Genomic DNA, 15,229 nt, shown 5'->3' on the forward strand with positions numbered 1-15,229 from the left:
CTCTTCCTTTCCCTTTTTCTCTTTTTCTCTTTTTCTCTTTTTCTCTTTTTTTTTTTTCTCTTTTTTTTTTTTCCTTTTCTTTTTTTTCCTTTTTCTATGGGAGTGCACAGATAAAGGTATTACCAGATTTGATTCAAACAGAAATTAATTTTTCCCTAAGCATTGTTTTTCTCATTCCAGAAAATGGATTGTACTGATTTCAATTCCAGGTCCTTGAGGATGGTAGTTCCACTGGGTCTCTGATTTATGAGAATCTGTTTAAAAGTATATTTAAAATTACACTTAAAAACCATGTGGAAAAAATGGTTTTAGGCATGTGAGCCCTCATTTCCAACTGCTTTTGCACTGTTTTGTTCCCGAAGCATACAAGTTAACAGAAAGCCTTTCTGTTTCTCCTCAGAAATACTTCCTTCTTTGTGTCTTATACTACGAAGAATCTTCTTGCTAACTTCAAGAATAAATATTTAAAATAAGACTTACAAAGGAAAAAGCAAATGTCATTGTTGCAGGTGGCATTGTTTTGCAAATATCAAAGCTGCTTACTCATTTCTTCTACTGCCCAAAAAACAATCTATCTTCTCAGTATTTTGTATCCAAGCAGTACAGTTCTTCAAAGATTTCAAGGGCTTAATTTTTACTCATTTTAAATAAGAACTTTTACAAAAGTGTATACACTTCCCCTAAAAAGCATTTCTTATTTCATAAGCCCACATTATACTGTCACACCTTTGGTAAAAAACATGTCATAAAGTGGTACAACAAAACAACAAAACAACTGTTGTTCTTTGTGGGAAAGCCCATTCCAGCCGTATTGGAAATGTCAAAGGTTCTTACAGTACATAAAAGAATGTAATCCTTTTTAAAAACAAATAAAAAATAAAAAAGGTGAAATTTCAGCATATCTTATATGTGAATCTGCAGTACGTTGATTTTAATGGGACCACTCGGGTACTTTAGTTAAGCATCTGCTGGCCAGCCCAGTAACACCTTGGCTGTGTACATATCACCCCATCAGCATGAGTTACACCAGAAATTTAGGGACTGTGTGCAACTGAGATACCAACTCTAGTTTTGTTCTGTCTTAGTCTCCTCTTAAGCACAGCTCTCATCGAAAGTCATGAGAGAAATCAGCATCACCAAGAGGAGGAAGGGGCACACTTCATTGCTTGACTCAGTGTTGTCTAATTACTCTTCCATCAGTGGGAAGCCATTGCCCCATTACTATTATATCCCATCTGGGAGCATTACATGAGAGCAGCCCACACCTACCAAACTCTTCCTCTATTCTGTGGGTATCTTCATTTCTTTGTTGTCAGCTGAATGTGGACTTACTCATTCTGGCTTTCATGTTTAAAATCAATGGTATTATTCACAAAGGCAAGTCTTAATGCGCTTTGTTACACATGGTACAGCTTCACTTCTGGGAGTTAGCAGCATAGCATAGCAGATCACAAATCTTTTTATTCTCAGAGTACAGCAATTGGTGCAGTGAAGTCCTGATCACAGCTCTTCCTGGCCACTGGATGGGATGGTGACACATATGCAATTAAAACACCTGGATGTCACAAGAATTGGTGTCCTAAAGTTGTGTTTATTTTGTAGGACAGCTGGGTTCCCCATAGCTATATGATGAGAGCAGCATCCTTTCTTTGAAAGCCAACTGAACCTGTAGGCAAGGGGGAAGCCATGGCAGGCTTCAGCAGCTACTCTGATCTGATCAACCAGGGGATCTGGAGGCCAAGGTGAATCCAGGGGCTGTCTTTTAGTGCACACTGAATGTATATTGATATTTGAGCCACACAATCTACAGATAGTTAAGCTGCCTTTTGAGCAGCGCTTTGCATTCATATTTTGTTCTGTAATCTTGATGCATTATCTTGTAAATGTTTTGTACTTGCTTCAGCACTTCTGCCAAGGTATAGCAAAATGATCCAGAAGGTACATGAATATGGCTTACAGCGTGGCTTGCTCACACTGCAGGTAGTCCATAGGTTCTGCCTGTATGTTATATTCAGCATCTCTGAAGTCCACGTATTATGCTTCCATTAGTGGCATTAATTTAGAATTTGGAAGCTCTTTTAAACAACTTTAGAGAAATCCATTTAGGAAAATCCTTCTTTTGCTTTTCTTTTTTCCCTTTCTTTTTGTTTGTGGCTGTGCATTTTCTCAGTCAGAAGAGAATTTATTTGACAGTTGATCTAATAAAATATGTAGCGGTCAGGTATTTCCTCAACTGCTGCTGACACCTGATCTATGGGGAGAAAACATGTTGAGTTGCTCTGAGCTTTTAAAAAATACGACCTTGTTTTTTCGGTAGATGTTTTCTTTGTAACAGTAAGCATACTTCATTGTCTGGAAAGGATCCTAGAGAAGGTCTCTAGAGGCTGGCTTACTTTCATTTTGATATGTGTAAGAGTGTCTTTTCTCCTGCACAGGTGCAAATTTTCAGTTTTCTCCTTATCTCCAAATTAATTGAGATCACTAAATCACCATTCATAATTTCTCTTCTTAGTTCATGAAGTCAGTGGGCATCCTTCCAGAGCAGCTTGCTCGTTCTAATGCTTGTTGGTAAATGTTGTATTGAGTTTGGTAAAAAGCAAATAAAAAGCACTAAATAACTGGCTGTGGCTCCTGCTTTGGGACAGTCACCTCTCTAATAGGCTCTCTAGTGTTATGTGTCCAGAGTTGGCTATATCAATATTCTCCTTGCAGGCTTAGAACAAGTGTGGCCAACAGTGAAGAATTGCACTGTGATTTTCCTTGACTTCTAAGATGAACCTTATAGATTTATTTTTTATCAGAAACTTTATACATTCTGACTAATTAGAATAAAACATAGGCAAAGAAAAAAAAAAAACAAAAACAAGTTTGTGGAGAAACACTATGAGGAAAATGAAGGAAGAAGATGTTGAATCTCTTAAGAAGAGTAGAGATTTTGTTGGAACATGCATATAAATGACAAGCATGGGTAACACTTTCCAGCTCTACTGATCATGAGATGCTTGACAAAAGATGTGGGTATAATTAAACCTGATTTACAGATTGGACAAGAAAGCAAGAAATCAAGGACTTGCAAAATGACAGCAGAGAAGAGTCAGACTCTGAGGCAAGAATTGTCTCAATATTCTTCTCAAAAATTTCATCTTGGATTGCTGTCAACTTGGCTTTTGCAAGTGCTTTTATTTTTAGGAAATGCATATGTTTGAACAACTTCAGTCAGTTTTTCTTATTTATTTTAGTATGTTTATTAATTTCAATCCGTTGTATTTGTCTATCATGCGTCACTCTTTGAAACCATCCAGTAAGTTAGTAGAGTGGCTTTACTAATTTTTCAGAAGGATTACCTGCAGTTACTGTAAGGAGGGGCATCAACGTTACATCCAATTGCTCTTTAGACATCTGAATCAGACTCTGTGTACTACACTTGTTTAAAGGGAAATGCAAACCTGACGTGGCATCAAAATAACAAAGATGAGGTTCCCAGACTCTGCTGTTTAATAAAGATAAATGAAGAACATGGAAATTTCCTTTTATTTTGGACTGCATGATAAAAACTTTGTCAGATTAAGCTGTAACCTTCCTATCAGGGTGCCTACTGATGAAAAGTGTCAAGAAACTAAATCTGACCTTAAAATAAGTTCTCTAAAGATTCCGTCAGAATAGTAGGTTATAATCAGCTGGTTTAAGGACAAGAGTAAGTTTGTGTGTGTTGATTATCCTAGTGTTCTATAATTGAAATTTTCTCCAGTACTCAATAGGTCAGATATTGGGGTAGATTGCAACAACTGTGATTTAGAAGATCTTGTCATTCATGTGAATTTTGTATTGTTCAGGATATTTATACCTATTCAGTAGCCTGGTTGAAGAAATAGATTAGAAACATGATGAGCAAAAATACATTTATTTTGGGAGTTCTGCCCAGAACTTTCCTTCGTAATACCTCCATTCACAATTTGTTTTACCATTCACAGTATTTTCCCAAGGGAAAATATAAGGCTTCACTTTTTTTCCTGCCCAAATAGGAAGCATCTCCAAATTAGTTCTTTCAAAACTTATTGTTTCCATCCTCCAGAAGTTTAGTAATGAAACAGGATTAAAAACAAAATCACTTTCTTGAAAAAAAAAAAGGATGAAAAAAAGGATGAAAAAAAGGACATTTCCAAATTCCTGAAAATTTACTCCCTGCCCCTGCAAAGCAGCCGCTGCCACAAGCATCATTACAGCATGCTGACTCAAGAAAAAACAACTCTTCTGGTTTTTCAGAGCAGCATCCTTGTGTACATAGTGATGCAAGAAAAGGAAAGTCTTAGCTCTTGAGCTTGTATGCTTCATCACTTCAGAGTCTGTTTAGCTCTGTAAGTATGACACATGGACTTCTCCTTCTAGAAAATATTTAGGGGGAAAAAAAGGGACTCTTAAGTGAAGCAAGAGCAGCTGGTAAATTCAATACACTTGACTTAACTAAAGTAGAAGGAAAATGAGGAAATGAAAACACTGAAAATCAGTGCTTTATGGCCTCTCAGAAAAGATGTCTGTTGTTTGTGTTTATTTCCTTATTTCCTGGTAAAGGAGAAAAGGAGAAAAGAAAGGAACTCTAGAATTGCAACGTATCTATACATTACACTGTGAAACATCAGATCCACCTTGTAAAGTTAAATTATGGTTCCTGCTGGGGGTTAGGATCACTCTGTCTTTGCAGCACGGAGGAATTGATGTGCATTTCTGGATAACCACTTGTAGCAGCATCAGGAGTTAAACCGTGCATCTCTTTCACTGATGGTCTGATCCAAACTTGTTAAATCCTTTCAGCTTTAAATTAGGACCTGGCTCTTGTAAATCTTCTTACAATTGCTGCTTTCTCGGACAATCTTCCTGTCTGCTGCTCCTTGATGGCGGCTTGTTGAAATTGGCTTTGCACTGCAAATACAGCTGTTCCTTAGCTTAGCTGGAAAGTCAAAGCAGTGCTTCAGAAGCACACAGGTCTTTGAGAGCAAAGGCTTATCTTAAATTATTCAGTGTATTTAAATACCGTGATAAACTGTTTACAAAACAGCCTTCATCATGGTCTAATATTAAAGCTCATTGGTTCATCGTGTCAGAATGACTGTGTGTCTCTCACTAATGCTTTCTGTGGGTAGTGCTTTGCACTGTTTGATTTATCTGATAAGCCTAAATGAAGAAATTACAAAGTACTGGATAAGGGCCAGGCCACTTTTAAAAAAGCTTAAATTGACGAAAACCATCACAACTGAAATGTTGTATAGAAGCTTTTAAGTTCTGTATTGAAGTTGTTGCACGCTGATGAGTTGTCTTTATATAAATTGTACATGGAAACACATAGTGTCAGATAATGTTGTTTTGGGGAAGTGACGCAGAGGATATTCTCATATTTGCAGAGTATTCTTCCAATTTTGTACATTGCAGCTATTTCTGTGTCGGAAAGGAGCTGAGTGGATGAAGTGTACCCCAAGTGCAGTAATTTTATGTGCCTGGAATAGTTTTAATTTGCTTTTCAAAAAGCATTAGACTTTATGACCTCTCAGAAATACTTTTGTCAGACCCTGCAGTGCATGATTTTGCTCACTCAAATGCTCCGCTGCGAATCCTCAGGAAGTCTGACAAAACAGGGACTACAAAACTGCCCGGGACTTTGCTCAGCTCGTCTCCGCCCTTTGTGTGCTCTTTGGCTGCAGCCTGGCTGTCATGTCCATTTGCTCCACTTTCTGCAGCTGAAAGCTGATTTATTGAATTAACTAACTGCTTGGATAGTTTATACACATAGGGATATATTTTATTTTCCACAGTTTTGAAGGCTGTTTTATCCTTTAGGTTGGAAAGCCTCTTATCTAAATGAAACAGCCTTAAGTTGTTGGATGCAGTTCATTAAATTCTTGGATAACTGAGAGTCTTTCTGTCATTTAGCAAGTGATATTAGGAAGAAAGATTCCCTTTCTTGGTGTAAGAAATTGAATTCTTTGCAAACTGGCATGATTTGAACAAGGCATGTTTAAAAAAAAAAAAAAACAGTTAAATTTCTTCTGCCATTTTTTCACTCTTTCTCAGCCACTGTCGGTCCAGGTCAGTATCTTTGATGTGAGGAAAGTTGTTAAGGATGTAAGTTAATGCAGAATTCCGGTTTTCTCTTCATTTCTCTGCATCATCTGGTATTTGTATTCAGGGATTATCAAAGTTTTTGTGGTTGTTTTTGAGGTTCTAAACATCCTTTGGCTCCATAAAATGATGTTTAATTATTTCCACCTTGGGAAAGAGTAACGAATTAATATCAAGGATGCAGCTATATTTTTAATTGAAGATCTGTTCACTGAGTTTTGTCTGCTTTTGTTAAGAATGTCAACTACTGATCTTGTTGGTATTCCTCCACAAGAAAAACTAATATGTCAAAGAAAATAGGTACAAGAAGAACTGAAATGTAATAAAGCAGTTAAGGTTTTCTGACAGTTGTCAGTGCGTTAGAACCTGCCTTTGGCAGACAGTAATGAAATGGGTGTGCCAGTGTGAGCAGGATCACTGCCTGATTTGCAAAGGCTGAGCAGCTGGCACTGTCCAGAAAGTATGGTTGGAGCTCAAGCACGAGCAGCTTGTACTTTTATTCCTGCAAGTCTCGATGCTATTCCCTATTATGTCACTAGGGCAGAATCTGTTGCTGCATCATTGAATTTGTTTGCTATACTACTAATGAGTTTCCTGGAATTAAATATTTGAACGTAATGGGAATAGTGGTTGTTCGCAGCAATTAAAATCAGGTAAATTGAAACCTTTACTGATATGCATCCCATATGACTTTGTAATTGGAAAGAAAAAAAACAAAAAACGTATAGCAACTATTATAACCTGGAGTTCTCCCAGTGACAACAGAAAAATATGTCCTACAAGCAGGTAAGAAATAATGCTGGTGTGAGGAAGCAAGATGTCTCATTCTGTTATATCTGTGTAACTGAAATGGTGCAATAATAAGCAGCTCGTTAGTCAGATATTTTGAATTATAGCTTTGTGTGTTTCCTCTGTTATTTTTATACCTGCCAGATAGTTGATGCATTCAGTACTAGAGGCCGTCTGGATATGCATACTTCCACCAGCTGAAAAAATACATTAAAATGAAAGCTCTAGCCGTTATAGAGCACTCATAAAAACATAGTAGGCATTCATGCAGTTCCTCTCATTCAACTAGTTCCAAGCATTTAGATTTTTACAAACGCTGCATAAATAAATAGCTGAAGGTACCTTTGTCTCTGAAGTAACCCTATTAAAATAACTCTCCGCAGCGTTTCAGAATTGGGAGAGCAATACCTTAGGAAACTTATAGATGTATGGAAATTCAGCTGTTCTTCCAGCTGTTCCTGCTTGTATGTGGTATGTGAGCCACTATACAAATCATTTCATTCTAAGACTTTATAGTTCCAATAGTCCTGTATATATATTTTATGCTATTAATTATATATATATATATATAAATATAGACTCAGGAAAATGAATTAACAGACGAAACAAGAAAATTAGAGATGTTTCTTTTCTCAGCTTTCTTTTCATCTCTTTCTTTGAAATTATCTTGGAGAAAATCTCAGAGCACTCAGAGAATGGAAAAAGTGAAAGGAAGAGTGTGTGCTAAAGATTGTTTTTAAAGTAACAAACCACTTGCAGCTAATAGAAAGGGATAAAAACTTCAGAGAGCTAGAAAGCATCTAAATGAATATTGTTCATGGTAGTAGATTTCCTCTAAATATTTCGCCTTTTCTAAGTTGTCATTTAAATTAACATTAAACTGAGACATAAAGTATTTTCATGCTAATCACAGCTAGATCAAAAAGGACTGAAAAATACCGCATGGTAGGTTAGGAAGTTTGTATTTATACTTGAGTTTGGTTAGAATGCAGAGTCTTTAAATTGTGCTCAGTTTAAAGCTGGCAAAAGTAAAACTCTGAGAAAAAAATGGACATTAGAAAGCAGAACCATGCACATCTGCAGGATCAGTGTTGGTATCGTGTCTGTCATGAGAACATCAGAGGAGCTGGGCAGGACTCTAGAAATATTCCATGTAATTAGCGGGGCAGATGGTCAGCTTGAGTCCAGTTTGATTTTCTTAGGGTCTTCTTTTAAGGAACGTCTTTCTTGTGGTTTTGTACACGCTGAAATAATTTACACAAGAATGATAGTCCCAAATGAAGGTTTCAATTTTAAAACAAGACATTGACTTTACATCTGTGCATAACTAGCTATGGAGATACTGTGCCAAACTGAAACACGTTTTTGAGCCCTGGAAATGAGAAACAGTTTCAAAGAAGTGTTTGCAGATATTTTGGTTGTTTATTGATCTGATGCACTTTTGCGAGACATATGAAAACATTTTGTTAACAGAAAAAACATAGCACACATTTTATTTCTACTGGACTAAACATTCATTTCAGGATTAATGATCATGAATTTGGTAAAAGTGAGTTGATCACATAAATGAATATATTTATATATCCAACATCCTGTGAATTCTGTGTAATAGTACAGAACACAGTTTGGAGAACACTGTTTTGAGTATCTGATGTACTAATTGGAGTATATTCATTTCACATGATTGTCATTAAGAAAGACAGACAAAATCCTTTCATGGAGTTCTGTAGGTGTGATTCTCACGTATGGACATTCTGTCTAGTCAGTTGATGAAAGATAAACTATTGATAGTTTTTACTTTGGTCTCAACAAAGGAAGGAGAGAGAAGAAATGCTTTACTTTGAAAGACAAGTCTGTCAATCCGCTTGCTTGGAAGTTTTCAGACCCGTAGTGTTGCTAAGGGGTGTGTGACAGGAACGGTATCCGAACCAGCTCTGAAATCTGGATGGGGGTTGGTAGTGGTAAATTTAATTCACTTAGCAAGAGCGTTTGGTTTCTGAGGGTTACACTGCTGCAGCTATTTGCTTCCTAAGAGGCAGCACAGGGGTTTGGTCTGTGTGGATGGGGGTTGGTGTGTGGGGCCCCTGAACTGTCTCCTGTAACCCACTCCCACCTTCTTCTCATGTGCTCTATAGGGGGAGAGGAGGTTGTCAGGTGGGTATTTCATTCCTGCCTGAGGTAGCTGGGAAATTCCTGCCTGGGAAGGTGCTCTGTGGGCCAGCAAGTCAGTGCTTGGCAAATCTGCTGAAGTCTTGAATTAACTGTAGTATAAGTAGTCTGGAGAAGTTCAGTGTTTCTTACTCACTGTGCCTCTGCTGTAGCTGCTTGTGCTTCAAGTGTTAAGATCTAGCATTTGGAAATCTGGGTCAAATATTCAAAATGTACATGCTGTATATATGTGTATATATATATACATTTTTGTTGATGAACACTCTCTGATAAGGCATTCTTGAAGATAAGACTTTGTTCTATTTCAAGAAAATCTGTGGGAGTTGTTTCTTGGCCAGAGTTACAATGTAAAATCTTGTTTTAACAAGGTTCTTTGTTTAATTTAAGCATAATGATTGAATGATTCATGGAAAACTCTTTGCATATGAAGCTGTCAAATTAAGCTTCTTTTTTCTCTCCTCTCCCTCTTTCCTAGGATACCTAAAGCACTAGAAAAATTGTTTAAAAAAACAATAAAACAAAACAGTTATGAATAGTTGAAAATCTTATTCCACACATTGGAACTGAAGTCTACTTTAAGTTTAATTTCAATCTTCTCTAGTGTTGAGGTCATCAGGACACAAATAAAACAATGTGGGATTGTTAAAAGCTTTAGAGTCTAAGGAATATAGAAATAAAAAACATGTAAAACATTTAAAATGTACAGCTAAATGTGCAATTCTAGCTATTCCTGTGTAACTGAAATTTTCTCTTCATTAAATGCAATGTTTTGAACTAAGAATGTTCCCAGGTTTTTAGTGCCAGAAATAGAGAATGTTTGGAAATCATAATCAGAATGACAGAAATGTTGGAAATAGCTGATTTACACAAAGTTTGTGCATAGGGTTTGGTGGGTGTTTTCTTTTTAGCCATCTGTTTTTTGGAGGCTTTGGGATCCCTTGTATACCTGTTGCTTCCGTAGGACTCCCGTATTTAACTGACATCTTAAAGGTAATGTTTTACTGCATGAGATGGAGAAGAAAATTGTTTTGACTGGCAGCTGTTTGGGAGTAGGGAAGATATGACATGTTACACGCACAGGGCTGTTGTACACAATATATGCTTGTGTAATTTCATCTATATGCAGTCTAGACAAAGGAGTCCTGGTCTATGCCTGCCACACAAAATGTAGTATCAGGACAGCACTTGTAAATGAGAAATAGGACTGTATACTCTTTTGTTACTGCTGTACAACTCAGGCTGTGGTATTTTCTACCATCACTCATTTAGATCATTTGCATTTTAAATCAATGTCTTCAAACACCAAAAAAGATCATCTTGCAGCGCTTGAGTTGCATCACTTTCAGGAACCTAAAAGTTCTGGCTGAGTCTTCTGATACTCTTCCAGTTGGCCATCATGTCATCCATAACTGTTAGGCCCTGAGGGAAGTCTTTAGGGTCTGCTCATGCTTAACGTCCTCCTGACAACAGGCAGCTGCTCCCAGGAACACTGCCATTGCTCAGTGAAGCATTAGGAACACGAAAGGTTGCACTGCATCCAAGATGAGTCCTTGGATGAGTTCAAGTCAGTGCTTGAGAGCTGCACAAAGTGAATCCTGAATGCTTTTGGCTTGGAGAGGCTAAACAGGCAGAGACAGGTTGTTGGGAGGAAGCTGGGTCATGGTCACTTTCCGTGAGAAGTGACTGTGCCTCCTTTTTTATCTGATATCCAAATACTTCATGCAGCATGAGGTGACCCGCAGCAGCAGTAGAGCTCCCAGGCTGCTGCTTGTGTCGTGATTCTCTGCATCAAATGAAATGTTGGTTAACTGGTTATAAGGGCTAATCTGTAAAATCTCACAGCAGTGTTTTGCATGTATGTATGGCAGTGTGTTTTTAAAAAAGCAGCGCATCCTGTCAGACAGATGGTGTGTAGCAAGTTTTCAGAAACAAGTTGAGAGAGATGGCAATCGTATTAAAAGATGTGCGGCACTTGCTGTATGTGCAGAGGAGAGCATGCAGTAATTGGAATTTCAGCACTGAGCTACATTCTCATAACTCCAGCCACAGCTGAACACAGTCTTTGCAGAGATTGCAGTTAAAGTGTCATTGTCATTAAACTCCTTAGGTTTACATTACTTTTATGATTTCCAGTGGAAGAAAATACAGCAGGAGAAAGTTTGGAAGTCTGATTGAAATCTGTTTTTATCTGTCTGTACACAGGATCCTGGTTTTTAACAAATCATCTTTATTCAGTGGTTGCTCGTGAATGTGGTAGAAAGTCCATAATCCCTTTTGTCATGTTCCTGGCTTTCTTTTTCTTCTAGTTTCTATTTTTGTTTTGGATTGATTTATGGTATATTTTCCCTGGATAGTTTTGTGAAGACTGCAGAAACAAATAGGGAGGGTTTTTGGGTTTTTTTCCCCCTAAGGAGCTGAGGTGGGCTCTCTGCCCACCTCTTGCCTCATTTTGAGGTAGGCTGCCTGATCTTTAGTGGATTCTAATGCTGTTTGTGCCATCTTTGTCACCTCCTCTGCACTCGCCTGCTTACACTTCCCATCTTCCCCTGGGAATCTGTCAACCCTTTAACTGCAGAGAGGTCATGGAATAAACACTGGCTTTCCTGGCCTGGCTTCAGGGCCAGTCTTCAGGCAGCTCTGCTCCTTGAGCTGGAGTTCCTGCTGGATCTCAGTAGGAGAGAAGATGCAAGCTAACACCCCAACCTTTTCATTAAAAGAGGTGTAAAATGTGTCTTTGTCAGAAATCATCAAATCATTGTGTTGCAAAAGGAAGTGATGTGACTTAGATGGGGTTCATCAATAGCCTGCTGCTTATTGAGCATCCCACAGACACGTTACCTAAAATGACAGAGCTTCTGTAACTTAGATGTTTAAAAAATTACAACAACAATCAATATTTAATAGAATTCTCTCTTCTGGATGTCTCCCTAACAGATTAATATGTTCATAATGAGGCCCCAGTCTAGCAAAGAGCTTACTCTCAAAGCCAGTCTGCCTGCTCATAAGCCACTATATTAAATGCAGCTGCAAACAGCAGCAGACTTTCAGTCTCATTCCTCAAAATGGAATTATCAAAATAATCCAATTTACATAAAAGAAGCTGAATTTGGTCATATTACTTGGGTTGTTTTTTTGTTTGGTGGGGTTTTTTTTGTTTTTTTTTTTCCTCCCCCATATGCTTTCCTATCAGCACAAGATCTTCATCTCCACAGGAAAACCTGCTGACATTTTAAACAATCTTTGGTTTGTAGAGCTTTGATAGTCTTCAAGATGTTGGCAAAGGATATTTTGCTGATCTGCTCAGCAGCATTTGCAGCTACATGTGGTAATAAAGGAGCAGAGCTCCTTTGTTGTGGCAAATACACCCATGGCAGTGGTGAGAAACAACCTGAATTCTGTTAGTATCAAGATTATCTCCTTTCACTGAACCCATAGCTATAGATAAATAATAATCTATTTTAAGTCTGTGCAATGGAGCACATTGCAGATTATGTTGAAGTGCCTTAGGATACACAGTGGATGCCCTTTATTAATAGGTGCTACATGGCAGCCAGATAATGTGCTGCTAGAAGGGATTGTGTGTTTCAGATTTTGTTAGAGAAGTCATAAACAGGATAGAAAAATACCCATCCTAACAAGCCAACCCAAAGAGAATGATCTGTCTTATTTCTTGCCATTAAACCTGGAGAAAAGTTTTGTGATTTGAAAGACCAGCTTCATACTGATACTGCCTGGTTGGAGACTTGCTGTTCACTTCTAAAGCCCTTACTGAGCCAGCTCCAATTTTTTTTTTTTTTTTTTTTTTTTTTTTTGGGGGGGGGGGGGAGGGGGCAGGGGATGATTTTGCTTTGAAAAATAAATCATCCGATTTCAAATATGGTTCCATTTTGTTCTGTGATGCATGACTAATGTGCGTTTTAGACAAACCAGAGGATGATCCATCAGAAATGCATCTTATATTTGACTGTAAATATGAAGGGAAATGGTTACCTTCTTTCTTATTTGTTGATGTGATTGCAGTTCATCACTAGCAGTGATACTGTGAGCGATAGCTTCAGCCAGAGAAAAGAAGAAAGGAATGATAAGTACGTGAAAGAGAATAAAAACAGACAGTCCTATCTGAGATCATAAGGAATGATTTTCTTCCCAGCCAACCAGTTTAGCAGAAACAAATATCAGTTTCATTTTGGGTTAGAAAAAATAGGAATTAAAAAGAAGGTGAACTCTCATCTCCCAAAGAAATTAAGCAGTGCTTTATAACATCCAGACTGTAAAAAAATAGAAAGTAACCCATCTAATAGTACTCCATCACTAACTTAGCATCTTCAGGGCATTTCTATAGCTTTTCTCCTAGCTCCTTATTAACACAGTTTCCTTCTCCAAATCTGCAACGCTGGAACACAACTCCTACTTTTATATCCCTCTTCTGCCTTTCTGTTATGTAAAAACAAATCATTAATTTGTTTATTCATTAAATCTTCTATGTCTCAGAGCACGTACATATTCCTCCTTTAAACCCACAGATAAGATTATTCTGTTTTCCTGCAACACTTGCCATTACACCTAGTATTTAATGAGGCTTAGCATTCTATGATAGACAGTCTTGTAGCTTCTTTCCTATTAAAGCACACCATACTTCAAAATGTTCTCCCAAACCCTGTGAAATACTTGGTGAATGTATGTGTAACTGTTGTCTTTTCAGTTCAGGTCTCGTGGATGTGCAGTTTCATGTGAGATCCATGTGAAATGGCCCTTGATATCTTTTTTCCTAAATATAAAATGTAATTTGTATTAGATAAAGTTTTGATTGTTTTTCAGAAGTTATTGAATATGAAGAAGTACTGTAAATGACAAATGTCTGACAGTGGTAGGAAAAGGTTCATGAGAGAATGAATTGCAACCTGCATTATGGATTTGCGAAGTTTTGAAATCTCTACGCAGAATCTGTTTCTGGATTAGTGAAGAAATTAAGTGTAATTCTGTGATGATCTAATTTTCTGGCCATTTAAAATATTTATACCAGACTACAAAATCTTGCTTGATAGGAAAACTGAGCTTTCAAATTATAGTGACCTTATTAAAGGGTTGAATCCAGTCATGCAAGGCTGTTTTTCATCTACCTTTGCCTTTATAGACTTTATCTTGAGGTCGTCAAGCATCAAGCAGTTTTCATGTTTTGTGAGTGCATTTCTTGGAAATGCTACAGCCTAATCTGATAGAAACCTGTAAATTACAAAATAACCTGAAATTGTTTCTCACATGCTTAAGCTACCAATGAAGTTGAAGTTCAGGCTATTCTTAGCTAGTAAAATAGTGAATATGTATCTTTCCTTCATGTAAATGTTATGTAGTGAGATAGATGTCATAATATAAATAATGCATAGCCTTTTGGACTTGGAGAAGGAGAGCGTCACCAAGCTTATATTATTCATTTTTTATAGTTAAAGTAGTCAATTCCAGGCAGTGTTTTTAATTTGCTATGAAAAGCTAAGTTCTTCTTTCTTGAGCTTTATCTATAGTCTAGTAAAATCAGAGAGAATCCTTTTGCTAAGGCCAGTACCCTTTGAACAGATGGTATAAATTCAGCAAGTGAAATAGTTCACATCTGCTTAATAGCCAAAATAACTGACAATAGGAGGCTGCAGTTTTTCATCTGTTCTGTGCTAATACAGACCTCAGAAGCTTTGAAAGGTTTACAGTAGTGATTTTGTAATACTATGTGCTAATAGCGTTACGATTTTTAATAAAGAATTAATAGACCATAATCCAGTATGAGGTCATTTAAAGTATTTGGACTAAGACAAATTTTCAATACTGAAGTATTTGCAGAAGAACTTAAGTATTTTGTGATATGGTTGCTTGCAGGATCCAAAGCTGCGTGAGCTGTTGGATGCTGGGAATGTTGGAAGTCGACTGGAAAATCGAATGATAACTGTTGTCTATGGACCAGACCTGGTCAATATATCGTACTTGAACTTGGTGGCATTTCAAGAGGATATAGCGAAGGTAATACACTTTTATCTGTGTCATATGAAATTTATCTTTTTTAAAGTATTGCTTTCAGATATGGATAAATGAGATAAAAGTGGAGATTGCTATGAAACGAGCCTCAATTCTGCTGTAGAGCTATGCTGTTCCATATGAGAGAAGAAATGTGCGA

The 15,229-nt window shown here is 37.3% G+C and overlaps 1 protein-coding gene across 4 annotated transcripts in view; it reads left to right on the top strand.

The window, feature by feature from the left end:
- PLCB1 (phospholipase C beta 1) overlaps positions 1–15,229 on the top strand; it is a 369,568-nt gene that overhangs the window by 201,001 nt on the left and 153,338 nt on the right. For all 4 annotated transcript variants that reach the window (XM_042829898.1, XM_042829908.1, XM_042829913.1 and 1 more), the window contains exon 4: positions 14,935–15,075. In XM_042829898.1, coding sequence (XP_042685832.1) covers positions 14,935–15,075 — 141 coding nt within the window. The remainder of the gene's footprint in view (positions 1–14,934; positions 15,076–15,229) is intronic.

This window comes from Centrocercus urophasianus, unplaced genomic scaffold (assembly GCF_019232065.1).
Source record: "Centrocercus urophasianus isolate 14NV4802_14NV808 unplaced genomic scaffold, USGS_Curo_1.0 seq_10, whole genome shotgun sequence".
NCBI lineage: Eukaryota > Metazoa > Chordata > Aves > Galliformes > Phasianidae > Centrocercus > Centrocercus urophasianus.